Source organism: Plectropomus leopardus, chromosome 20, assembly GCF_026936395.1.
Source record: "Plectropomus leopardus strain MGB_pleo_1.0 chromosome 20, ASM2693639v1, whole genome shotgun sequence".
Lineage (NCBI taxonomy): Eukaryota > Metazoa > Chordata > Actinopteri > Perciformes > Serranidae > Plectropomus > Plectropomus leopardus.
This window is the reverse complement of record NC_142195.1, coordinates 1,624,286-1,648,391: the sequence shown is the minus strand read 5'-3', so window position 1 is coordinate 1,648,391 and position 24,106 is coordinate 1,624,286. Positions and strand designations below refer to the sequence as shown.

The following is a 24,106-nucleotide window of genomic DNA, read 5'->3' as shown; positions in this document are numbered from 1 at the left end:
AAAGCAGGGGCAGAAAGGTGCTAAAAAATGTGCTCTTGGTGTGAACAGCCAGGCGACTGCAGACGAGCAGTGGCACAACAATCACCATATTGGGGTACACTGCGTCTTCGTAAACCAGCGAACGACACTAGTATGTTACAGCTAATAGATCAATCTATTGGTAGGCCTATATATATCAGATAATATTCAATCAGAAAAATTCATTTCACTTTGATTTATCCAAAGAATAAAGCGATTTACACGTCTACTTCATTACAGGAAGGTGTCAGACCTAAATATAGTTCTTAAAAAACACATGAAAATCTGCTGCATCAAGTTTAAAAGCAGCAATAATGCAGCTGATGATAATAATAATAAATAAACAAGAGTAGTAAAATACATACATTAACCTGTGAATTCATTTTCTGCCTCTCTTGCCTTAAAGCAACAGTGACTATTTTTAAAAAATTCTTCTAAGCCAATAGTAGATAGCACGGCTCACTCAATTTTATGACGTCATTTGACTTGTTTAGTGGGAAGGCACACAGAGCATGAAGAACAAAGCCTGAGTTAATAGAGCAAATTGATACCCACCTTCATAGTACCTGTTATCTCTGATTGATGATTTTAGGGTTTGTCGAGTCAGCTAAGGCAAAGAGAGCATGACTGTTAAATGTGCTTTGTGGTACAGGCCTCTCTCCTCTGAAAAAACACTTTTCAGTGTGGTGCTTAAGGAGAAACACAGCTTTTACACACCAAGGGGTGTTTACCGGTCTTAGGGAGTGCTGCTGCATATTCGAAAAAACATATAATAATATAAAGGTCTTTGTGTCTCCAGAGGGAGCTGTCTTAAGTCTGATAAAAGTATCTTAAGTATAGTCACTTTAGTCAACGTCAGTTGGGACTGAAAAACAAATCTGGGGTGGTGGAGTTTGAAAGACGTGAGTTTACATGACCTGTGGAGCCTGCTGTTTATCTCTGCATCAGGCTAGTGGCTCAAGACTATAGTACTCATTATCAACATATTGCACACCTGAATCACAGACCAAATTTTTGGAGGTCAAGTTGCATAGTGGTTAATTCAGGTATCATGTTTTGGCAAGGAAGAAGAATGCATGGCATAAAAGAGAAGATTAATCTGTTTTTGCTGCTTCAATTTTGAGACTTTTTTTATCTACATATTTTTAAGAAAAAAGAAAAAAAAATGCTTACAAAAATTTGTATGCATTTCATTTCTGCCTTTCCTCAAATCTTTATTTTTTCTCCTGTGAAGTACTTTATAGTTTTAATCCTTTAAGCCTAAATTATTCAAATAATGCAGTCTGACAGAAGACATTGAGAAACTCATTTGACAGACTCATTACGCTGCAAGTAAACCTAATATGAAGAGGACACAAGCTTAAAAGTTTGGCAACCACTGTGTAAACATTTTATTCTCCAAAATGTCAAAGCCTTTTTTTTTACATAAAAACTGAATGGGAACCAGCAGCATGGTACCAGAATGTGGGCGAGAAAGCATAGACAGCTATTTTTTTACCAGAGCAGAGTGCTTCAAAACTGTCATCAACGACTTTTTCTAATAAAAGTCTGAGCAAAGGAGAGGCTGGGCCTCATTTTACCCACTTAGCACAAGAGCACATTAAAAATGCCTTGATGTACAGCTGTATAATAGTGTATCATGAAGCGGTTGATGATATAAACAAACCTTTGAGACATTTTGTACCAAGTAAGAATGATGAAAGTTTTTGCACATTTAGCCTCTAAGCGTAAATAAGTGTTGTCTTGTATGTTGTCACGTGTATTGACTGTATCGCGCCACTACCACTGATGTGTATTGTCTCTCTCCAGGTTTCACTCTTGGGAGCTGTTTGAGGAGGAGCACGGTAAAGGCAGGGACTCGGGCTACACAAGTCTGCACAAAGAGCTGGAACCTTTTTTACTGCGTAGAGTCAAGAAGGATGTGGAGAAATCTCTTCCTGCCAAAGTGGAGCAGATCCTCCGAGTGGAGATGAGTGCTATCCAGAAACAGTATTACAAGTAAGAGCTGGACATGACCCCTTTAACCAGAAACATGTAGATATTTAATTTCTTCTCATAATGCACCTTTAAGTAAGGTCGGGCCATTAAACAGTCTTCATGGGTGATTGCAATCAAATTCATATCAGTAAGGATGGTAAGCTTTGGGCATATTGACTTGACATTACAGAGCGTGGGAGGTGCCATGGACGAAAAATAAGTAAATCATACATTTTTACAAGTACAATAAAGGTTTTTTGACCTATCAAGTATAGTGGGATTTGATCTGAAATTAACAGTACAACAGCTAGACAGTATTATCAATTTATTAAACAAATGTTGAACAAGCAGAACACAACATTTCACAAATGCGATGTCTGCTGCTGCTCCCCTCACAGTAACCTGATGCCTCCTCTTAATCCACACCTGGGTAGATTTACATAGTCATGGAACTTGTTTTGCTAAAGTCCTGAAAGTGAGCAAGTATTATCCTCCAAAACTGAGGAAATTGCTGACAAATAAGATAACTTGACTTCAGTTATGTGGAAGTAGATGGATAACTCAAAATCTATAGAGCACAGATAAAGATGTGCTGCCAAATATGCCGTCAGTCGGTGGCAGTTATGTTAAAACCCCGTTCATATTGATAATAGCGCCCCAGCAAAATACTGCCAGTGTGTGTGGTGTGGACATACTGCTTGGGTAGAAGATGAAATAAAAACCAGGAAGTTCAGATTAAAGCTGAGGTGTAACCCTCTCTGCACCAGTGCAGGCCTTATTGAAATAATGAGTATCCTGAGTTGTGTAATGCAGGGATATTTTGAGTCCAAACACAGCATTATGTTTCCATTATACTAAGAAAGCCCTCAAAGTGCCTTGCAGCTTATTCAGTCAGTCAGTCGAATGCTCTTCACCTGCTGTTCAATGTGCCATCACAATCTAAATTTGCTGTTAGACATTTCACCATAATTTATAAAATAGTGTAGTAATGTGCCTGTGTGTGTGTCTCTTGTATGTGTGTGTGTGTGTGTGTGTGTGTGTATGTGTGTGTGTGTGATCAGGTGGATCTTGACCAGGAACTACAAGGCTCTGAGTAAAGGTACTAAAGGCAGCACGTCAGGCTTCCTGAACATAATGATGGAGCTGAAGAAGTGTTGTAACCACTGTTACCTTATCAAGCCCCCAGAGGACAACGAGTTCCTCAACAGAGCTGAAGCCTTACAGGTCTGTTCATTCTCTCTTGTTTTGTAATACACACACACACACACACACACACGGGTTGCAGTGATATACTGGTGATATGAAAGCTGATGATTATCATAACGTGTACATATGCCTATCTACAATATTGAAAATGAAAATACAAGTGGATGAAGAGTCTCACCTTTATTTTGGTTATTTTCATAAGGGAGACATTTACACAAGAAATGGTTTCAAGTCTTAATAATTGTGATAAAACATTTGTTCAAACAAAACTAAGCCTTTTTTTTCCTTTAAGGGTCATTCTGGCTGGTTATAATAATACTTCTGTGATAATGTGAAACTGCAATATTTTTCAAGACTGCTAACGCAACATCATACCATTGCAACCCTAACATGCCTGCCATACAAATAAATATCAATTTAAAAAAAAAGAAGTAATTTAAAGAAATGGCATATCTGGAGCTACTTTTTATGCATGGAGCAAAATGCTATTTCGCCAATTTAACACAAGATATTATTTTACATAACACAGTCATCTGTGATGATGCAGGGACAGTTATTTGTGGAGTTCAGATCAGTGATAACTCTGGGGTAGAGGGTGGTTTGGAGCTTGGAAGCACGGATCTGAAGCCCCCCATAGCACCTTCCAAATGAGAGAAGAGATGGTGATCAGGTCGAATTTCATCCCTCAGAATGCTGCTAGTTATGTGTCGGCAGTGTGACCTGTAGACGTCTTCCAGTGAGAGCAGGGCAGCCTAGTTAATTTTCTGAGTTGTATTTAGGACTCTGGAGAGCCTCCTGCTTGACAGTTGGCATATCGTACATTATGTTAATCCACTCTGCATAGAGCAGTGGTGGAAGGGAATGAGCAGCTTCACAAACAGGTTGGCTTTCCTTACAAAGAAGGGTCACTCTTTAGCCTCTTTTATTTTATCAGAGCAGTAGGGTTGATGGTCCATGTGAGGTCCTCTGTGATGCATGCTTCCAGGAAGTTGAAGTTGGAAACTCCTCTTCACTTCCACTCCAACAGATCCGGTGAGGGGTTTCTGTCTCTTAATGATGGGACTGTAAGCTGGTACGAGGAATAGTGATAGTGATCAGATTGTACAAGATGTGAGAGGGCTGAGGACCTGTGTCCTTTGGTGATGTTGACTATAGTCCTATGTGCTTTTTCTCTTTAGTTGAACACTTCACATATTGGTCTGATTTTGAAGCATATCCGTATTTTCACTTTAACCAGGAGCAACCCCTTCACATTGTTCTCACATTACAAATATTAATTGTAGATGCTTAATTTTCAGACAGTATTGTAAATAAATTCAAAGAGTGTTTGTGTTATGTGTTTGTGTGTGAGTGTTGTGAGGTGGGGAAGGCTTAAGGACGTGTGAAGATTGTTTACAGTACTATGATTTTAGGATGAAACTTGGAGAATACTAGACAGAGACCAGTAACTCATCTTTTCCTCTGACAGCAACTGATCCGCAGCAGTGGGAAGCTGGTTCTGTTGGACAAACTGCTGGTGCGTTTGAAGGAGCGAGGCCACAGAGTTCTCATTTTCTCCCAGATGGTACGGATGCTGGATATCCTGGCTGAATACCTGAGGAGCCGGCAGTTTCTCTTTCAGGTAACAACACACTGTTTTCACACGAGCACCAGACATACTACCAATTTTTCCCCAGGTTTTACAGAGGGCTTAGGTACTGTGCAGTGCTTGGAGTTAGGTGGGATGTCGGGGGGGCTGGGCAATATGGAGAAAATCAACTATCACAATATTTTTCACCAAATACCTCTACAGCAATATTGTACGGTTGGCTATTGGTGCTTTCACTAAACATTTAGACCGTGAGATTTGTGATAAATAATATTCAGTAATAATGACTAAGGGGGTAAAGGCAAATAATAGAACAGCTACAACAGGCTAGTAAATTCACGTTATGACATTACTTTACTGTAATGCAACCTGAAAAAACAGAAAAAAGTCGACAACACTTGCTATATTCAGGGTTTTATTAATACTATAGTTTCCTTTAGTCAAATATAATTAGGTAAATATGTCATTATTTTCATGTGATAGCCTTTTTGTAAACATTAAATTATTCTGTATAATAATAATAATAATAATAATAATAATAATAATGTATCATGGTTGGGAAAATGCTACTGTACATACATACACTGATATGCTCCACAAACACCTTGAATTTCCTCCTAGCTAACCAGCAACAATGAAATGCCATCCACTTATTGATGTTACAAATTTCTGAATTTGAATTGTTGTGAATTTGCAGAGATTAGACGGCTCCATCAAAGGGGAGATGAGGAAGCAGGCGCTGGATCATTTTAACGCTGAGGGCTCAGAGGTAAGTTCAGTGTCCTGTATAAAGTAAACACAGTTTTTGCTTCATTTGAATAAACTCGGACTCAACGTGTAGTGAACCTCCTCTTGTGTGCCTAGGATTTCTGCTTCTTGTTATCAACGCGTGCCGGTGGTCTGGGTATCAATCTGGCATCAGCTGACACTGTAGTCATCTTTGACTCAGACTGGAACCCCCAGAATGACCTCCAGGCCCAGGCTAGAGCCCACAGGATAGGACAGAAAAGACAGGTAAGCAACTGTTTTAAATTCATACTACCAGAATGTTTTTTATATATGTTTAGGTTGCTGTAGAGAGTAAACTGTATATCCCTCTGTCTGCTTGTGGACTTGCAGGTGAATATTTACCGTCTGGTGACAAAAGGCTCAGTGGAGGAGGACATCATTGAGAGGGCAAAGAAGAAAATGGTGCTGGACCACCTTGTCATTCAGAGGATGGACACGACAGGGAAAACTGTCCTCCATACTGGCTCTGCTCCCTCCAGGTAAGCAACGCATACCATACACTGCTGCATGACTGCCTTTCCTCCTTTTAACCTAAAACGTCTATGCTTATTGACATAAAATTGCAGCTTTCTTTTTCGCCCCCAAGAAAGAGATTTAACCTATAGTGTTAGTATTCCTCTCAAAGGTTGCTGCTACAGTTTGCCGTTATCTCACTGGAGTGTGTTTTATTAAATACAGTTCAGCCCCATTCAACAAGGAGGAGCTGTCTTCCATCCTGAAGTTTGGTGCTGAGGAGCTTTTCAAAGAGCCAGAAGGCGAGGAGCAGGAGCCTCAGGTATGTATTCACATAATCACATCAGTGAGTGTATGTATGTGTTATGCATGCAGATAATCAAACTCTTCCTCTGAAATATGTTGAAAAAAAAACCATGTCACGGCTTTTTCTACTCTGTAGGAAATGGATATTGACGAAATCCTCAAAAGAGCTGAGACCAGGGAGAATGACCCTGGACCTTCCACAGTGGGAGAAGAGCTGCTGTCTCAGTTCAAGGTAGGAAAACTAATCTTTTTTCTTGTTACAGAAACTGGTTTGACAATATTTAAATTTGCAATGCGTTGTTCTTTAGCAGTGTGACATTCCCAGTTGTTTGTGACCTGACCTGTGCAGGTGGCCAACTTCTCCATGATGGAGGACGAGGAAATAGATATTGACTCTGAGCGAAGTCAGCGGAGTTGGGACGACATCATTCCTGAGGAGCAGAGGAGGAGGATGGAGGAGGAGGAGAGACAGAAGGAGCTAGAGGAAATTTACCTGCTGCCACGCATGAGGAATTGTGCCAAACAGGTATACAACAATCATGCCAAACATAAGGACTCGTGACTCGTGTCACGTGTACTCGTGTAATTTGTGTGCTTTTTGGTTGTATTAGACATTTGGGGTTTTTAATGACCTTCCAGGTTTTTTTTTTGCTTTGTGTTAACAGATAAGCTTTAACGCCAGTGAGGGCCGGCAGAGCAGGAACAGGAGGTACTCTGGGTCTGACAGCGACTCCCCCTCAGACCGAAAAAGGCCAAAGAAACGAGGACGGCCTCGGACCATTCCACGAGAAAATATCAAGGGCTTCAGTGATGCTGAGATCCGGAGGTGATTATATCAACCCATCCTTCAGGGTGGCTTTTTATCTAACTCTCCCTGCTAAGGGTGGGCGATATATCGAATATACTTGATGTATCACCACTTATTCTGCATGTGGTGTATAAAATGACTATATTGTGAACATTGAGTGTAAATTGTCACATCTTTTTGGAGTTTGGGTTCCCTCACTCTCTCCCAAGACTCTGTCACATACAAATACACAAACTCCACAGAGAAAACTTCAACACTTTCAGCCCAATACGAGCCAGGTTCTTCACAATTAAAGCACCATGGGTCCCGCTTTGATTTGTTTAATTATAGCAATACTTTTTCAAATGTCATTATAAAAGTTCTATCTTACTTATAACTGTATTTTATTTAACGTTATTGTAACAGTAGTGTATTCAACTTTATTATCACAGTAGCTACTTTATTTGAATTAGGGCTGGGGCGACAGGAGCTGCGTGCCAGCTACAGCACATCTCAAGAAACGGTAGCTCACTGTTTTTTTACGCGTGACTCTCACTCATATCAGCAGGCAATGTATGCCTTAAGGCCCAGTTAAGGCTGGTCTATTTTGATGCAGAAAGAATGGACTAGTTATAATTATTTCTGTTAGTGAAAAGTTATAGTGTTTTTCAAATTGCACTAATTTTACTGTAAGATGTTTGGTTGGACTGCTATATTTGAGGTTTGCTTCTGTCACAAAGAGTAACTGTTTTGTTACTCCTCCTAAAAGTGACTTGAATTTTACATTGCTTTATTTATTTTGCTGTTGGATTGCTAAATGTAGATTGCACTACATTCCTTTTACTTGAGTGGAACAAGCTCTTACATTAATTTTATTTTTGAGAGACTTTATATCAGACTGTAAAACACAGATTACCAGTTAAGACTGGGCTATTTGTAGTCGGGGAATAATGCCCTGCAATGTATGACAAGTTTTAAAATGTTATTTTCAGTAAATTTGTTGTTATATTCAATAATTTAGTATTTTAGTGGTAAACATTATTTCAAAGGACATATAAAAATATTGAGATATATATCATGTATTGCGATATAGCCTTTAAATTTAGCAATATAATTTTAAAACTATGTGGCCCATCTCTACTGTCTACATATTCTTGATAACATCTCGGTGTACTCCTTACAGGTTTGTCAAGAGTTACAAAAAATTTGGAGGACCACTGGAAAGGTGATTGATTGTATTTTCTTATTGTTTTAACAACTGACAAAAACAACATGCACACAGTGTGCTCACCGTTTGTCTGGGTCACTCAGGTTGGATGCTATAGCTCGCGATGCTGAACTTGTGGATAAGTCTGAACACGACCTGAAACGCCTTGCAGAAACTGTGCACAACGGCTGTGTGAGAACACTACGAGAAAACCCCTGTGGACCAGAGAAGACTTCAGGTAAGAACAATTTCTTACACATTAAAGACTCAATGAGTCAGTAATGATTCCTTTGTTTGTCATGAGATATTGACAACAGGCTGTTGAAACCTTAGTTAGCTGACGAGTCAATCCCACTCAATAGTTGTGGACGTTGTAGCTGCATGTGGCTCAAAAGCAGTTTAATCGACTTTATTAACAGTCAGCGCCAGAGCTGAGAGTGCTGTAGCTGCCAGGCCAAACAAGCTGTGCTGCTCAGCGCCACACTGGCTGGTTTTCATCATAGTTTTGTAGTTAATTGTTAACTTTGTAACCAGTTTTTTATACTTTAGGTAGAATGATAGTCACACCCCCAGCTTGGCCTAATATTTAGGAACAGCCTGGCTCAGGTTAATGCTGTACCTACCAGTGATGACTTCTACCTTTACTGAGGAACTTTTACCCTCAGTGAGGGGTGTGAGGACTGTCTACTGGCTTTGACAGTAACCCCTGATGTGACTGCATTTAGCTAAGCATGTTGGAAATCTTTAAGGAGTGCAGTGGGCAGATAAGCAGAGTGGACTGATTATATCATATTACTTATACTTGTTTTAAATTTTTACTAGGGCTGTCAAACAATAGATTTTTGCAGTAGCCTGAACATGTATAAAATTATATTATTTTGCATTTCAAAACAGTTGCGCAAAGCCACAGTAATGAAAGATCAGTAAATGGTAAATGGACCTGAACGTATAGCACTTCTCTGTATGTTTGACCACTCAAAGGGCTTTCACATTACAAGTCACATTCATCATTCACACACACCCTCCGAGGTTACTGATACTCAGTTTTCACACACACACAATTTTGGGTCCAGTATCTTACCTAAGTATGTACTGTCTTCAAAAAAAACCCTCAGAAATAAAGAAAATAAAGGTTAAAAGGTTAAAATAATCAGCTTACAATGATCAGTGTGAGTGGGACAGACGTAACCACTGTTAATGGTTTCCACTGTGTTCCTTCTCTACCTGCTGTCTCTCACAGGATTCAAACCTGATTAAAATGCTTTGTTGTTTTTCTGTGTGTTTGATCATCAGGGGGGCGGAGAGGGAAGGTGAAGGGCCCTACATTCAGGATCTCTGGAGTACAGGTCAATGCCAAGCTTGTTATCTCCCATGAGGAGGAGCTGGCTCCACTCCACAAGGCCATTCCTGCTGACCCCGAGGAGAGAAAGAAGTGAGCTTTCCAGAACACTCCACAACTCTCTCAGATCCCGTTGCTAAATACAGCGTGACTCAGTGTTTTAGAATGTGTAGATTTAATAGTGTGTTTGTGAGCAGGTATATGATTCCATGCCACTCGAAGGCAGCCCACTTTGACATTGAGTGGGGGAAGGAGGACGACTCAAGCCTTCTCATAGGAATCTATGAGTACGGTTATGGCAGCTGGGAGATGATCAAGATGGATCCGGACCTCAACCTCACACACAAAGTGAGTCCAAACTCAATACATTTCTGAGTGAAGGTCGAAAACCAAACAGTTTAATGTAGTTTAAACTAATTTTTATCGTCCAAACGTAACAAGCAGTTTCCAAAAAGTGTAACATTTCACAAATCTGAGGTTTATTAAAAACAGGTTTTATCACAATTATGTCAATAGATAGAAAACAATAAAAAGGACAAAGGAATCTTTGCAAATTTCCTTTTTTTTTAATCTTGTATCCATGTGTCCCTTTTTTATTATCATTCTGTGCCCGTTTCTAAATTGGGACATATTTGCAGGTCTGTGAACACAGCACAGGCAAAACTCGTCACAAGTTGTTTTTATCCCACAGCAGCAGTTTTAGGAGTTTCAGTCAGGGTGTGTATAACAGATCAGTTGATTCGGTCAAAGACAATTGAATGGAGGAGAGGAGCAGTTGCTGCAGAAATGTAAAAGTAAACTTTGTGACCCAGTTTTGACCCAGTACAATAAATGGTTAAGTGTTAATTTAACTGTGCCTGACAATCTGCTGCTCCGCCTGTGCCCAGAGCATGCTCTGCACTCTGAGAGAGTGTTGCAACACATAACCAAACATAAATATATTCCAGTAGCAGTCCTAATGAAAGGTCCGGCTTCAAAAATAGAAAATGTATTGGTGGTGGCCTGCTACACATAAATGCATGTATGGGAAACCATGATGGAACCATTAATATTTTCCTTTCAAATGTCAGAACAGAAGCAAGTGCAAATTAGTATGTGCAGCCATTTATGAAAATGTTTACTGTGCGCTTTTTTTGATCAGCTCCTACCAGACGACCCTGACAAGAAGCCACAGGCCAAACAGCTCCAGACCAGAGCAGACTACCTCATCAAGTTACTAAGCAAGGACCTGGCCAAAAAAGAAGCACAGAAACAGGCAGGGACAGTAAGTGACTTGACATGTCAATCTTTCTCTGCATCACTAACTAGAATTATTAAAAATGATTCATTTTCAGATTTAATATGGATCAATTAAAATCTATGGTTAACAGAATCTACCCTGCATTCTTGTTTGTTTGTAGGCCAGTTCACGGAAAAGGAAACCAAGAAGTAAAAAGAGCAAAACTCTGAAACCAACTAAGACAGAGGAGGTGCTGAAGAGCACATCCTCAGATCCCCCGTCGGACAAGAGGTCAGACGATGACGATGAAATTGAGGAGGAAAAGGTACATTTATTTGCCACTTGTACTGCTTTGTGTGCTGTAGCATGAAACAAATGTGTTGAAACAAACTGAAACAATGTGTTGAAACAAACGGTTTTCAGTTTGGAGTTGATGTGTGTAATGTTTTGACCCTCTCAGGAGGTGGCACCAGTGAAGGCACCGAACAGACGGAGCCGAGCAGAAAGGGTGGTGGTGAAAGAGGAGGAGGACGAGGATGAAGAAGAGCCTGAGCAGGAGGAAGTTTCTTCATCAGGGGAGAGGGAGGTCAAAGAAAAAGAGACAAAAAAAGAAGGCAAAAAGGAGAAGAAGGAGGACATTTGGGACACTAAAGAGACAAAGGAGCCAAAAGAGAAAAAGGAAACAAAGCCTCTAGAGGCAGTACATAAACAGGAGGAGAGCACAGAAAAGGTGAAATAATAATTCTATATGTGATATATTTGTTCATTACAATGGACCATAGCCTTATGTGTAATTTCAGTGAATTTCAGGGGAATGCTTTGCTGATTTTTCACCCATCTTTGTATCAAAACAGTGTTGGTAGTAGTATGTGTCAATGAACTGTGGTAAACTTCCGGATGATGCAAATTGATGCAAAACACGTCATCCAGAGGCTGTTGATCGAACTATAGACTGCACTTCCTAATTTTTGTATTGCCCGTCATCAAAGCCACTTTTACACACAGATGGCACTATAGGGCCCCAACAAAGTACCCCCTTTATACTGCCCCTGTATGTTTACACAGATCCAAACAATGGCGGCATGATTCTGCTCCTGTGTGTGATTATACACTGCATCGCGGCATCCTGCAATCAAATGAGGCATGACGAGCGTGACGTTTAACACATTAGCATCTAACAAAGGCATAAAATGTCAATCAAAATCATTTAGCATCTCTGTTTGTGGACATTTACAGCTGCCATTCTTCTTCTTTGAATTATCCACTATGCTAACAGCTGCTTTTTAATCTCCTGCGGTGGGTCGCGCACGTTAACATGCCGTCAAAACATCAAACCCGTGCTGCCCATGGTCACGTCTGTTCGGATTTGCGATTTACACGGACCTCATTTTGGGGCTGTTACTACCTCTGTTCCCAGCTCAGTGGTGAGCCCACTCTGCCGCCCCTTTCTAGGAACGTACCTCCTATACAGAACAGAGAGGTGGCATAATGGCCTGATATTCCTGCCTTGAAAAGGCATTGTAAAAAAGAGGCCAGTGAGTGTAGAAGTGCATAAAAAGGCAGACCTGCTCCCATCTCTCTCCCCCTCTCTCTGACAGCCTTTTAAACTTTGACTGAAATCTGATCAAACAGTAAAACTAGTCAGTGCTGATCCATTATGTCACTGCACTGCCTATTTCTCTCCTGAAATGTTGGCAGAAATTTTAACGCCCTGTTTGGCTGTAGTAGTGCGTGTTTGTGAACAGGAAGTGGGTGCTACTCTTCTTCCTGTACAGTGAAAATGGAGGCCGAAAAAACTAAATCAAACAATAAAACTAATCGGTGCTGATCGAATATAAACCAAGATTCTGTAACTGGTTAGCATATTTTCACCTCAAATCTTTTCAGAAACATGCTTTAGCTCACTGCTGCCTGTAATATGAGATTATTTCTTGCAGGCTGGCTGCAGTTGTTTCACATGTATGCATTACATCACCCACCAGTTGGAGCTTTTTTTGGTCTGGTGCAGCACAGTGCATTCTGGTAGTTGTAGGTTTTCTGTCTCTTGAGCAAGAATGTCCTGTTTCTCTTTTTTTCTGTGGTTGTCTTTCCAGCTGTGAAATCATTCTTTAAGTTGATCATTTGTTTAGGAATTAACTCTTTAATCCTTTTTTCAGAATGAAGTAAAGAGTGAGGTACGAGAACGAACAAAGAAAGCCTCTGATGTGCCGGTCCATATAACAGCAAGTGGAGAGAATGTGCCAGTATCTGAGGAGTCTGAAGAGCTGGACCAGAGGACCTTCAGTGTGGTATGTTCCACACATAACTCAATCTTGAGATAGAAAATATAAATATTCAGCTGAAAGCAAAACATAGCCTTGTTTATGTGTGTATGGTTCATTATATAGTGTATTTACATAGTGAATTGCTTTGGCTAAACATATATGAACTGTATGTTACTGAGAATGGGATAGCAGCATCATTTAATGATGATGAGGATAAGATCCAGCCAGGCTCAACATGCTGTATCTAAAGGGTTGCATAAAGTTGTTGGTGTTTTTGTTTGACTGTTGCAGTGTAAAGAGAGGATGCGGCCGGTGAAAGCAGCCCTGAAGCAGCTGGACAGACCAGAGAAAGGACTGTCAGAGCGTGAGCAGCTCGAACATACAAGGCAGTGTCTGATAAAGATCGGAGACCACATCACTGAGTGTCTGAAGGAGTACTCAAATCCTGACCAGATCAAACAGTGGAGAAAGTTAGTACGCGCGCACACACACACACACACACACACACACACACACACACACACACACACACACACACACACACACACAGAAACACAAGTTGATTTGACCCACAGACTGAATAGACAGATGGACGACGCATCCCCACTTATCCCCGCTGTGGTTAAGTGAAGCTTAAATATCTCACTGCCATCTTGCGGGATTATGTCATTTGGAGCCTGAGTCTGCGCTGTAGCGATACCTGCGGAGGGGAGGTTCCCACCAAAACATCCATCTGACCAATCACAAGCACCCCCATTGAATGCGAGCTCGTGGATTAGGTGTAAAAGCTGTCAGTCGTGGCGAAGATCCCCCTTTTGTATAATTTAATAACTCATTAAAACTGAATGTATCATACAAAACAATCACTTGAACAAACATCAGGGTTATGAGATCTACCTTCAGTGATTCCCATCTCTGGAAAAAATTCATTTGCAGTGTGCTTAGAGTTTTTAGTTTGACCCTTGTCCCATTCAACATATATCACTTTCCCACCAAAATTAGTGCATGCATGCGGGTTTTTCAAACATGGGTTAATCCACTAAATACTGCATTCCCACTCTAAGTAAATACACAGTGCAAGTCTGCCTTTTTGTCAGCTTTTGTGGGTGGATGGGTGGGTTGCTTTCTTGTTGTGTCCGTGCAACGTCACCGACAGGCAGGAGAACAGGTAAACAATAGACAGCAGCAGGATCAGAGGTCTTTAAAAATTTTCAGTGGTTTCTTCTCTTTATTCATATTTTACTTATTCAGTCTCTCTTTCAAACTCGGTACAGATGTATTTGGATCAGTATTTAGGCTGATTAGGAGGAGATGGACAGTAATTAGTGACGGCGCATTATTGCATTTTGTCGGTTAAGGAGCTGAAATTCCTGCGCTCACCCGGGCGTTGTATTCCCATCAATGTCAGTTGGAGCCGGAGATGATAAAAACCTGTGTCTGCTGTAGAGTCATCTGACGCGGGTGTGAATGCCAATCATACACAGCCAGACACCTAGGGGCGATAAAATTTGAAAAGCTACACATTGGAAGAATATCACATTGTCCATCTTTATATACAGTCTATGACTAGACCATTAAAGCAGATTTAACCTGGGTCACTGTCAGTTTGAGGGAGGTATAGGACTAAGATGTTTGCTCTTATGTTGCATATGTTAAGTTGATGTGTTTGTGTCTTGCAGAAACCTGTGGATATTTGTCTCAAAATTCACTGAGTTTGACGCCAGGAAGCTACATAAACTGTATAAACATGCAATCAAGAAAAGACAAGAGAGCGCCCAGGTATGTGAAGAGCGCAGTCATTCTTAGTTTGGATGACAGTATGAAATTGTTAGTGATGTAAATCCTTCATGACGATGCTTCTTTCTTCAGGCAATGGAGCAGAACATCAGAAGTACAAACACCCACGGATACAAACATGCAGGTACATGCAGCTCCACTCTGTTGAACACAAAATAAAATAAGGAAGTTGTCACTATGAACTGATTAATTTGTGGTCTCTGTCCTCAGATATTGAAAGGCTGAAGGACAACTCCCATCAGGACGAGAGCAGCAGGGACAGCTACAGCTCAGACAGACATCAGCCCTCAGCTCGCTACCACGAGAGCAGCAGCAGCAAGGAGAGACACGGGGACAGGAAGACCAGTGGAGGGGAGACCAGGAAAAGACCGTACTCCTCCTTCAGCAACGGCAAAGACCACCGGGACAGAGACCACTACAGACCAGACAGCAGGGACAGAGACAGACAGGACAGGTGAGGGGCAGCTTCCAGCAACAAATACTGTGTTACTGTCATATTATCTACCTTCTGATGTCAGCAAACCAAATTCAAGACCAAGAAGACCATTGAATTTAACACTTAGGGCCCACCTTAACATTACACACAATCGTATCACTCTGCACACCAAATGTACTTCTTATACATTAATATGATTTTCTACTTTCATTTAGTTAATTTTTCAATCAATATTAAAATCATGAATATTATATATTCATTCATTTTCAGAATTTTAACCCTTTTAATGCAAGGTTTTTGTCATGATGCCACTAAGTTACTAGATGAAGAAAACACAAAAAAAGAATTATTTTCAGTGTACTACATGCAAAGTTGATTTTTTTAATTATCACAGCCTGGGATATGTCAGTGATTAGCAGCAACATTGGTTGTGACAGTGCACCTAGTGGAAATGGCATGTATTTTCTCCACATGCCAAATATGGTAAAAACAAAATGATGTCATCAGATGGTAAAAATGATAAATTCCAAGGCAAAAGTCCAGAATGACACCCAGAAATAATACAATGCATATTTTTATGCTTTGATAGCGATGGCATCAAAATTGTCAGTTTGAATGGGTTTTAAAGGAGCATTTTTTACCTTAACAGTCTGAATGAAACAATTTAGTTAACATAGTTAACACATTTAGACTTATTTTAGGAGCACAGCTGGAAATTCACAGACTAAATAAAAATACATAATCTTGCCAAAATTTATACCATATGCGTGAACACAGCCAAAATTATCACAAAATGAAGAATGAAAAGCACTACTTGACCTAACAACCCCGAAGGGTTAAACCGGGATGCACTGATTGGCAGAATCATCAACATCGGACGTATTGGCTTTGTTGACTGCCATCAACATGACAGTTACAGATGGCAGTGACTGATGTTTCTGTGTTGTGTCACATCAGTTACGCACAGGCTAAAAAGCAGGGCTCGATGATTTAATGTCGTCGTGGAGACAAAGGGAAACAGAGCCCATTGTAGCTGACATTGGATGAGAGGCGGGCTACACCCTGAACTATCACAGGACCAACACATAGAGTGCTTTTCATCATAATAATGTTTCTCCTGTCTTCCCTCACTCCCGTCTCTTCTGTGAAAGAGAGATGTGATTAAGAGATTTAAGAACGGAGGAGCTGAAGCTGCCGAATAAGAAATCCTTGGTTGCAGAGCCACATCAGTTACTCTGCCATATGTGGAGATGTGTCATTTATATGTCACACCACTTGATGAAAGACGTCCACTGAGGATCCACCTTATAGAGAGGACGTGAGGAAGCGTAAATTAGCATAATGAAAAGCACCCATAGAGACTGACAACCATTCACAATCACATTCACACCTACGGGCCATTTAAACTGCTTTTACACTGCCTGTTCAAGGTGGGTATAATATGCTGTTATGCCTTCTCTCCGCTCTGCATATAATGTACAATCGCAGAAAGGAGTTGTCTTTCCTCTTACCCGGGACAGGACACAGTAACAGTGCCAAAACAAGGTCTGTGTAAAGCGTAAAGCCAGTAAGACCTGGGGTCGATGACACGTCACATGTGTGACCCACTGTGGGAGATTTAAAAAGCAGCTGTCAGCAGTTAGTGGCTAATTCAAAGAAGAACAGCAGTCGTAACTATCCATAAATTAGGAAAACAAAGGGATTTTGGAGCTCCTTAACCTCCGAGCAGAGGACCAGATCAGCCATGAGCTTGTCACCATGTCACACCCAAACCCCCCATGGTCATGTCTTTCTGGCTTTACGATTTACACAGACCCTGTTGTCCAGGTGAGACAACTCTGTTCCTCCTTTCATCAGTTAGACCTAATATACAGACCGGCGAGGCGGCATAACAGCGTGATATTCTCACCTTGAACGGGCAGTGTTAAAGTAGCTATCGTCTGTGGTGCAGCTACATGTTTTATACTAACATCACAAATTTGACTTTGAGTGCTCTGATCTTTGGATATACTTTTTGGCCCAAATTATCTCCACAAATAAGCTTCCCTACAATAATCATTCAAATGTGGTCAATGCACAACTACAGTTATTCTCCCTACTTTGATTTTCTATATGTTTCTAACCCCTATCCCCGTCTGTATGTCAGCTCTGTGTCTTTGTTATTGCAAATACAACTTAAAAAAAATTACTTGAAGTCAGTCCAGAATATCTGTACTGTAGCATTGATAGCGTTTTGATGTTATGCCATTTTTGCCTTGCTGCTCAGTCATGCCCATGGTGTGTGTGTGTGTGTGTGTGTGTGTGTGTGTGTGTGTGTGTGTGTGTGTGCGTGCGCAGATACTACAACGATAGTAAGCACAGGAAGCTGGAGGAGTTCCGCTCCAGCAGAGACCATCGGCTGGACGTGAAGGATCATTCCCACTCAGACCACCGCTCTTCTTACCGCTACCACTCAGACTGGCAGACAGAGCAGCGAGCCTCGGCCAGCGGGCCCCGCTCTCCCCGAGACCAGCGATCCCCCTATGACTCACGCTCACCCATGGGTCACCGCTCACCTTTCGACTACTCGTCAGACCACAAGAGCACACCAGAGCAGATCTGGAGCAGCCGCAAGACATAACAGGAGCTGCCAGGGTCTGCGTGTAGCAGCCATAGACTCAGCAACACAGCAGATGCCTTACAGGGACTGTGGACTCGGCGCTGTTTGAAGCACTGTGCAGCAGTCAGTTCAGCATGGCTGTCATCTCCTCGCTTCAGCTGCAGCTCATCTCGGGAACCTGGGAGATGAACGCCAGGGAGCGACTCAAACCAGGCAGCAGATAAAAAAAAAAACAAAAAAAAAAAACAAATCAAAGCATATTTTTGTATGAAAGAGTTTAAAGCTGCATCGCTGGGCTCAACAGCATGCAGACAGTTTTTTGTTATTTTTATAAACTTTTTTTTAACTCTGGAAACTGACACAATTGACCCTGAGTGCTGCCTCATATTCCCACAACCAATGACACTGGATCCTGTATATGACTGTTGTCTTTGTTTGTCTGTCTGTCTCTGTCTCTCTCTCATGCTTCATGTGATGATCTACCTTATTTAAGTGTTAACTCGATGAGACGTCACACGAATCACAGTTGATGAAAAGGTGTCTGGTTGAATCCAGTCTGGGCTCAGGCTCACCACCTGAAGTACCTCATTTACAGCATTTCTCATTTCCTCAGCAGGTTTTCTTTTTCTCCACCAGGTGTGAATTATTTAATAACATATCTTAGCTGTAACCTGGTTTGGGTTTTTTTTTTTTGGAGAGCAAATCATGTTTTTTTTCTTCTTCAGTAATACTGTTGTAAATTTTGTAAAATAGTAAATCAGTGGTCTTTTTCCTCAGGCTTTTTGGATTTATTATGACTCTACTTTTCCCCATCAACTCAGGCTTTTTTGTTGTTCTGCGAGTGAGTTTCTGTAAAATAGTTCTTTCATGATAATGCTTTCAGAATGTAACTTTTGGTAAAGGGAAAGTTCGTAATGATACTCAGTTTTATTCACTAGTGCTTAGTTGTTTTGCCTCAGTGTGTCGAAATCAGTAAGTTGGAAGGAGCTGACTTGAAATCACAGTCTGAAAAAAAGACGGTCGTCTTTCAATAGAAGCACCCGTTAGATCTTAAATAAACTCGACTTTTTACATTTTTTTTCCTTATCTTTCAGTTTTATTTTCTACTTAGGCAATAATAATGTCAATGTTTCTATGCAGCCAAGTATATTTGTGGTGAACCACCCAACTGAATGAAGTCACTGTTACGGTTCACACTGTTGTACATAAATTTCCTCTATATTTCAAAATGAATTTACACTGAAAGTGCATGAATTTTTATGAACTGTTTTATATAGTTGTTTATGAAGCCATTAAAATCAATCACTGTACTCACTCCTACCAGCTCTCTTCAACTACGTGTCACCTTTTTGATTCTGACAGACATCAGACCTTTTGGGACATTGGGTAGGTACACTGTTCCAAGCCATGCCTGGCTGATACCTGCTGATACACAATCACTGCAAAGAACTTTGGATTGGATCTCTCGAGTAAAACTTTGAGCAAAATTTTTGAAAGTGATGAGTGATCCAATAACAGCTCTTGTAGCTCCTGCTGCGTCATGAGGGAGCCAGTTCCTACTGACAGGCACATAGTCATAGCATCATGAGACCTAGAAAAGCCGAAGAAGTGTTTCCATTGCAGTTCTGCAAAATATGGCTTTTTCAAATCATCTGAAATACCACCTCATGCGAGCACGTCTTTCCATTAGGTGTATTTTAAATTCACAATATCAGTTTGCACAGTTTAAGGGTTAATGGAGACCTGCCTACTGTTGTAAGGACATTTGTATGAACTGAATGAGGAGATGGCGTCAGTGGTTCTCCCTGCAGGGTCACTTGTTGGGCCTTATGCCGCAACCTTCTCCTATATTTTCTCTTAATTTTCTGGTAAGAGAAAATATAAGAGAAGTCAACTCCAGATGCACCAAACACTCTTAACCACCCACATATTTTCTTATCAGGTGCTCTCAATGATGAATCCTACTGATTATAAGTCACCTGCTAGCACGGTAACGCCCTCATAACACTAGATAAGGGCAGGTTTTGTGCCGTGTGCAAAGAGCACAAGCCCAAGACTGGTGACATGACAACATGAAAGGTTGGAAGAAGAACTGCAGTAGTGAAAGTGATGTATGCCGACTGTGTAAATGTGATTTGAGGTAAATGTATTTAAGTATTAAAAGTAAATACTCATGCAGAAAGGTTTAAATACTTTTAATACATCAAAATAATTAAAATAATGAAAACAAAAATCAGCAAGTCGTCATACATACAGTATATATGAGAAGCTGGAACCATGCAATGTTTTTTTACATGTAAAAAGGCGAATACTATTACAGTACTATTATAAAAATAGTTGCCAATTAATTTTCTAATTAATCAACTAATTGTTTCAGCTGCACATATATTAGTATATAGTATATATCAGTATATATTTCATATTTTTGGTTTGTGTGCAAAAATCTTAATATGTAAATTAGAGATGGCAAATTTGAAATGTTGGAATGTGTCAATACTTTCAAACCCTTGTTTTGAAATGTTTCGTTGACATTTGTATGATTTTTAGAGCAACATTCTATACCCTGATATTTTTTATGATATTTTGAATGACATGCCATACCTTTTTATGATTTTTTGGACAACCTGCTATACTATGATGTTTTTATGCGTGTTTGGACGACATACGATAGTATGACTTTTTCATGCCATTTTGGGTGACATACTCTAGTATGATGTTTTTATGCCATTTTGGACTACATACAATATTATGACTTTTATAGGCCATTTTGAATGTCATACTATACCTTGACGGGTTTTTTTGCTTTTTTGGTCAACATACGATAGTATTACTTTTTAGGCTATTTTGGTCAACATACGATAGTATTACTTTTTAGGCTGTTTTGGAGAACATGGTATAGTATTCCTTTTTTATGCCATTTAGGACGACATACTATAGTATGGCTTTTTTTTATGCCATTTTGGACTACATACTATAGTATGGCTTTTTTATGCTATTTTGGACTACACACTACAGTATGACTTTTTTAAGACATTTTGGACAACATACAATATTATGGCTTTTATAGGCCATTTTTGACAACATACTGTGGTATGACTTTTTTATGCCATTTTGGAGGACATACTATGGTGTGAGTTCTTTATGCCATTTTGGAGGACATACTATAGTATGACTTTTTATGCCATTTTGAACAACATACTAAAATACCTCATTGTAGAGATGTTTTTATTAGATATTGACGGACATGCTATAATATGATGTTTTTATTATTTTTTCATACTTAACTTGATAATTTTTGAAGGGAATACTGTACTATGCTATTTTGATTTATGATTGAACGACATTCTGTAGTTTGAACTTTTTCTGATTTTCAACCAGGCCTACTTTTATATGATCTTTACTAATTTTTTGAATGATACACTAACGGTGTGTTTTTATGATTTTTAATAATCATACTATATTATGATGACTTTATCATTTTTTGAATGATATATGACTTTTATTAGATTTATAACAAAATACTATACTATGACATTTTTATGATTGTTGGCCAGACATAGAGACTTTTATGACTATTTGAACGACGCACTATACTATGATGATTTTATTAGATTTTTAAGGACATACTGTGATATGTTGTTTTTTGTGACATACTATACTGTGATGTTTTTATAATTTTTTACACAATATACCATAGTGAAATGTTTTAATGAGTTTTTGGATGACATCCTTCGCTTTGATAATAAGTAATGAGAGTCGTGACACTTGGAGGGGATTTAAATATGATAATGAATACAAAGCTGGACTCCTCAAATGCAAAAATGCACAAAGCAGAAAAAATGCAAGTGTACTGAGCATGCTTTGAGATTTGCCTTGTTGACATCTGGAGAACATTCCATCACAATAAAAAATATATATACTTGTTACTCAGGCAGACATTCAGTTTATAATAGATTAGACTATTTTTTTTATGTTTGAAACTGATGTAAACATGGTTAAAAGTTGTACTTATTGGATCAATAAATATGTCACATCATGCGGCGGTTCACTTATATTATCATTAAAAATCAGTAAATGTAAATCTCTCTGGAGACTAAATAATTCCCTATTATAGGATGAAAAATTTGTAGAAAAATACAAAAGGTATTGACTAAATATATAGAAATAATGACACAGAGCATATAGATCACATTATGGGAAGGAGCCAAATCAGTAGGGGTCATATAATTTCATTCTCATCTGCAAAAAAACATGTAGAAGAATTCAAAAACAATGATTAAAGGAACTAAAAAATGGAGGATAGCCATAGACAGACAGGTAGAAGGAAAGACGAAAATAAACGTAAGGAGGCAAGACGGGAAATTTTCTTTGAACTACGACACTATGATGATAGGATTGGTTGCATGACATATTATACTATTATCCTTTTTTCACTGGATTTTGCTGGACATACGTTTTTGTAACTTTTTGGACGACATAATATATTCTATGATATTTTTATAATGTTTTGAATCACATACTGTACTGTGACTTTTTGATGATTTTTGAAAGAAATATTGTACTATGCTGTTTCCTGAATTTTTGAACGACATTCTGGAGTATAAAGTTTTTCTGATTTTTGGCTTCACATACTTTACCATGATGTTTTAATAATTTTTAGAATGACTTTCTGCGTAATAGCATTTTTATGATTTTTTGAACGATTTTGCTTTATTATGACATTTTGATGATTTTTTGAAGGATACATTACACTACCCTACACTACACTATATGTTTGTGCAAGAAACGTGTAACATGATACTATAATATGATGTTTTTATGATCTCTTCATTGACGGACTACACTTTGATGTTTTTTTTTAATGATTTTTGGCCCGACATATTATACTGTGACGTTTTTATGATTTTTTTTAACGATTTTTAAACGATTAAATCTTTAGGATTATTTAAATGACATACAATGCAAGGATGTTACTATGATGTTTTTCTGATTTTTGAATGACATACTATATCATGAGGTTTTTATTGTGTTTTTTTTTTATTAATGACATATACTATTATGTTCTTGTGAGTTTTTGAACGACATGCTACACTACGATGCTTTTATGATACTCCCTCACTATACTTTCACATTTTTGTGATCTTTTGAACGACAAACTGACATTTTTATGATGTTTTTAATGATATACTATACTATGATTTTCTTATAAGTTTTAAACAATATACTCTGATGTTTAAATGATTTTTGGCCCAACATACTATACTATGAGCCATTTTATTTTTTGAAGGATATACTATACTATTATGTTGTGGGTTTTTTTTTTTAAATTGAAGGACATACTGGACTAAGACATTTTTATGAAATTTGGCCAGACAAACTACATTATGACAATTTTATGATTTTTTAAAAATGATTTTTTGAATAACATACAATACTCAAATTATACTTTAATTATGAATTTTTTAAATAACCAACATCAGATTTAGTCATAAATGTCAAAAATTTATTAATTTTTAGAATTTTAACCCTTTATATTCAGGGTTTTTGTCATGATGTTTTTAGATGAAAAAACCCCCCCACAAAAAAGTGAACTACTTTCAATGTACTAAATGCAAAGTAGATTTTTTAGTTTCATTTATTTATGCGCTCCTTGTGGAAATAGCATTCATTTTCTCCATATGCCAAACATGGTTAAAAACAAATCGTCATCAGTTTGAAAATAGTAAAAATGACAATTCCAAGGCAAAACCCCAGAATGACACCCACGCATTTTTTGACCATGACAGTATGAATGTAACAATTTTGTGTCCACAGTGTATTTTAGACTTATTGCCGGAGCTGAGCTGGAAATTCACAGATTAAACAAAAAAGAAATACAATCTTGCCAAAATGTATGCCATATGCATGAACACAGTCAAAATTATCAAAAAAAATGGAGATTAAAAAGTGTGTAAAATGCACCAAACAGTCACAAGGGGTAAGCAATGCAACAAAGGTGAATGTCCTGTTCATATTTACTAACTTACGTACTTAAGCATGGAAATTTTTATTAATTCTGCGTGGTCCTTGTGTGAGTTAGTGCACAGGACCACAGGAGGTGCCAGCATGCATCTTTTGCCCA

General features: G+C 39.0%; 1 protein-coding gene across 1 annotated transcript in view; it reads left to right on the top strand.

Annotated features, from left to right (window-relative positions):
• Positions 1-19,305, top strand: part of chd1 (chromodomain helicase DNA binding protein 1) — a 32,072-nt gene extending 12,767 nt beyond the window's left edge. Inside the window, exons 14-36 of the mRNA XM_042508901.2 lie at positions 1,828-2,016; positions 3,057-3,219; positions 4,670-4,822; positions 5,487-5,558; positions 5,654-5,803; positions 5,909-6,057; positions 6,257-6,353; positions 6,474-6,569; positions 6,687-6,863; positions 7,003-7,163; positions 8,308-8,349; positions 8,436-8,569; positions 9,625-9,763; positions 9,868-10,018; positions 10,812-10,934; positions 11,071-11,214; positions 11,350-11,619; positions 13,046-13,177; positions 13,445-13,623; positions 14,833-14,932; positions 15,023-15,074; positions 15,161-15,404; positions 17,724-19,305. Of these exons, the coding sequence (XP_042364835.2) occupies positions 1,828-2,016; positions 3,057-3,219; positions 4,670-4,822; positions 5,487-5,558; positions 5,654-5,803; positions 5,909-6,057; positions 6,257-6,353; positions 6,474-6,569; positions 6,687-6,863; positions 7,003-7,163; positions 8,308-8,349; positions 8,436-8,569; positions 9,625-9,763; positions 9,868-10,018; positions 10,812-10,934; positions 11,071-11,214; positions 11,350-11,619; positions 13,046-13,177; positions 13,445-13,623; positions 14,833-14,932; positions 15,023-15,074; positions 15,161-15,404; positions 17,724-18,006 (3,400 nt within the window). The 3' untranslated portion in view covers positions 18,007-19,305. The remainder of the gene's footprint in view (positions 1-1,827; positions 2,017-3,056; positions 3,220-4,669; positions 4,823-5,486; positions 5,559-5,653; positions 5,804-5,908; positions 6,058-6,256; positions 6,354-6,473; positions 6,570-6,686; positions 6,864-7,002; positions 7,164-8,307; positions 8,350-8,435; positions 8,570-9,624; positions 9,764-9,867; positions 10,019-10,811; positions 10,935-11,070; positions 11,215-11,349; positions 11,620-13,045; positions 13,178-13,444; positions 13,624-14,832; positions 14,933-15,022; positions 15,075-15,160; positions 15,405-17,723) is intronic.
• Positions 19,306-24,106: the final 4,801 nt, after the last annotated feature.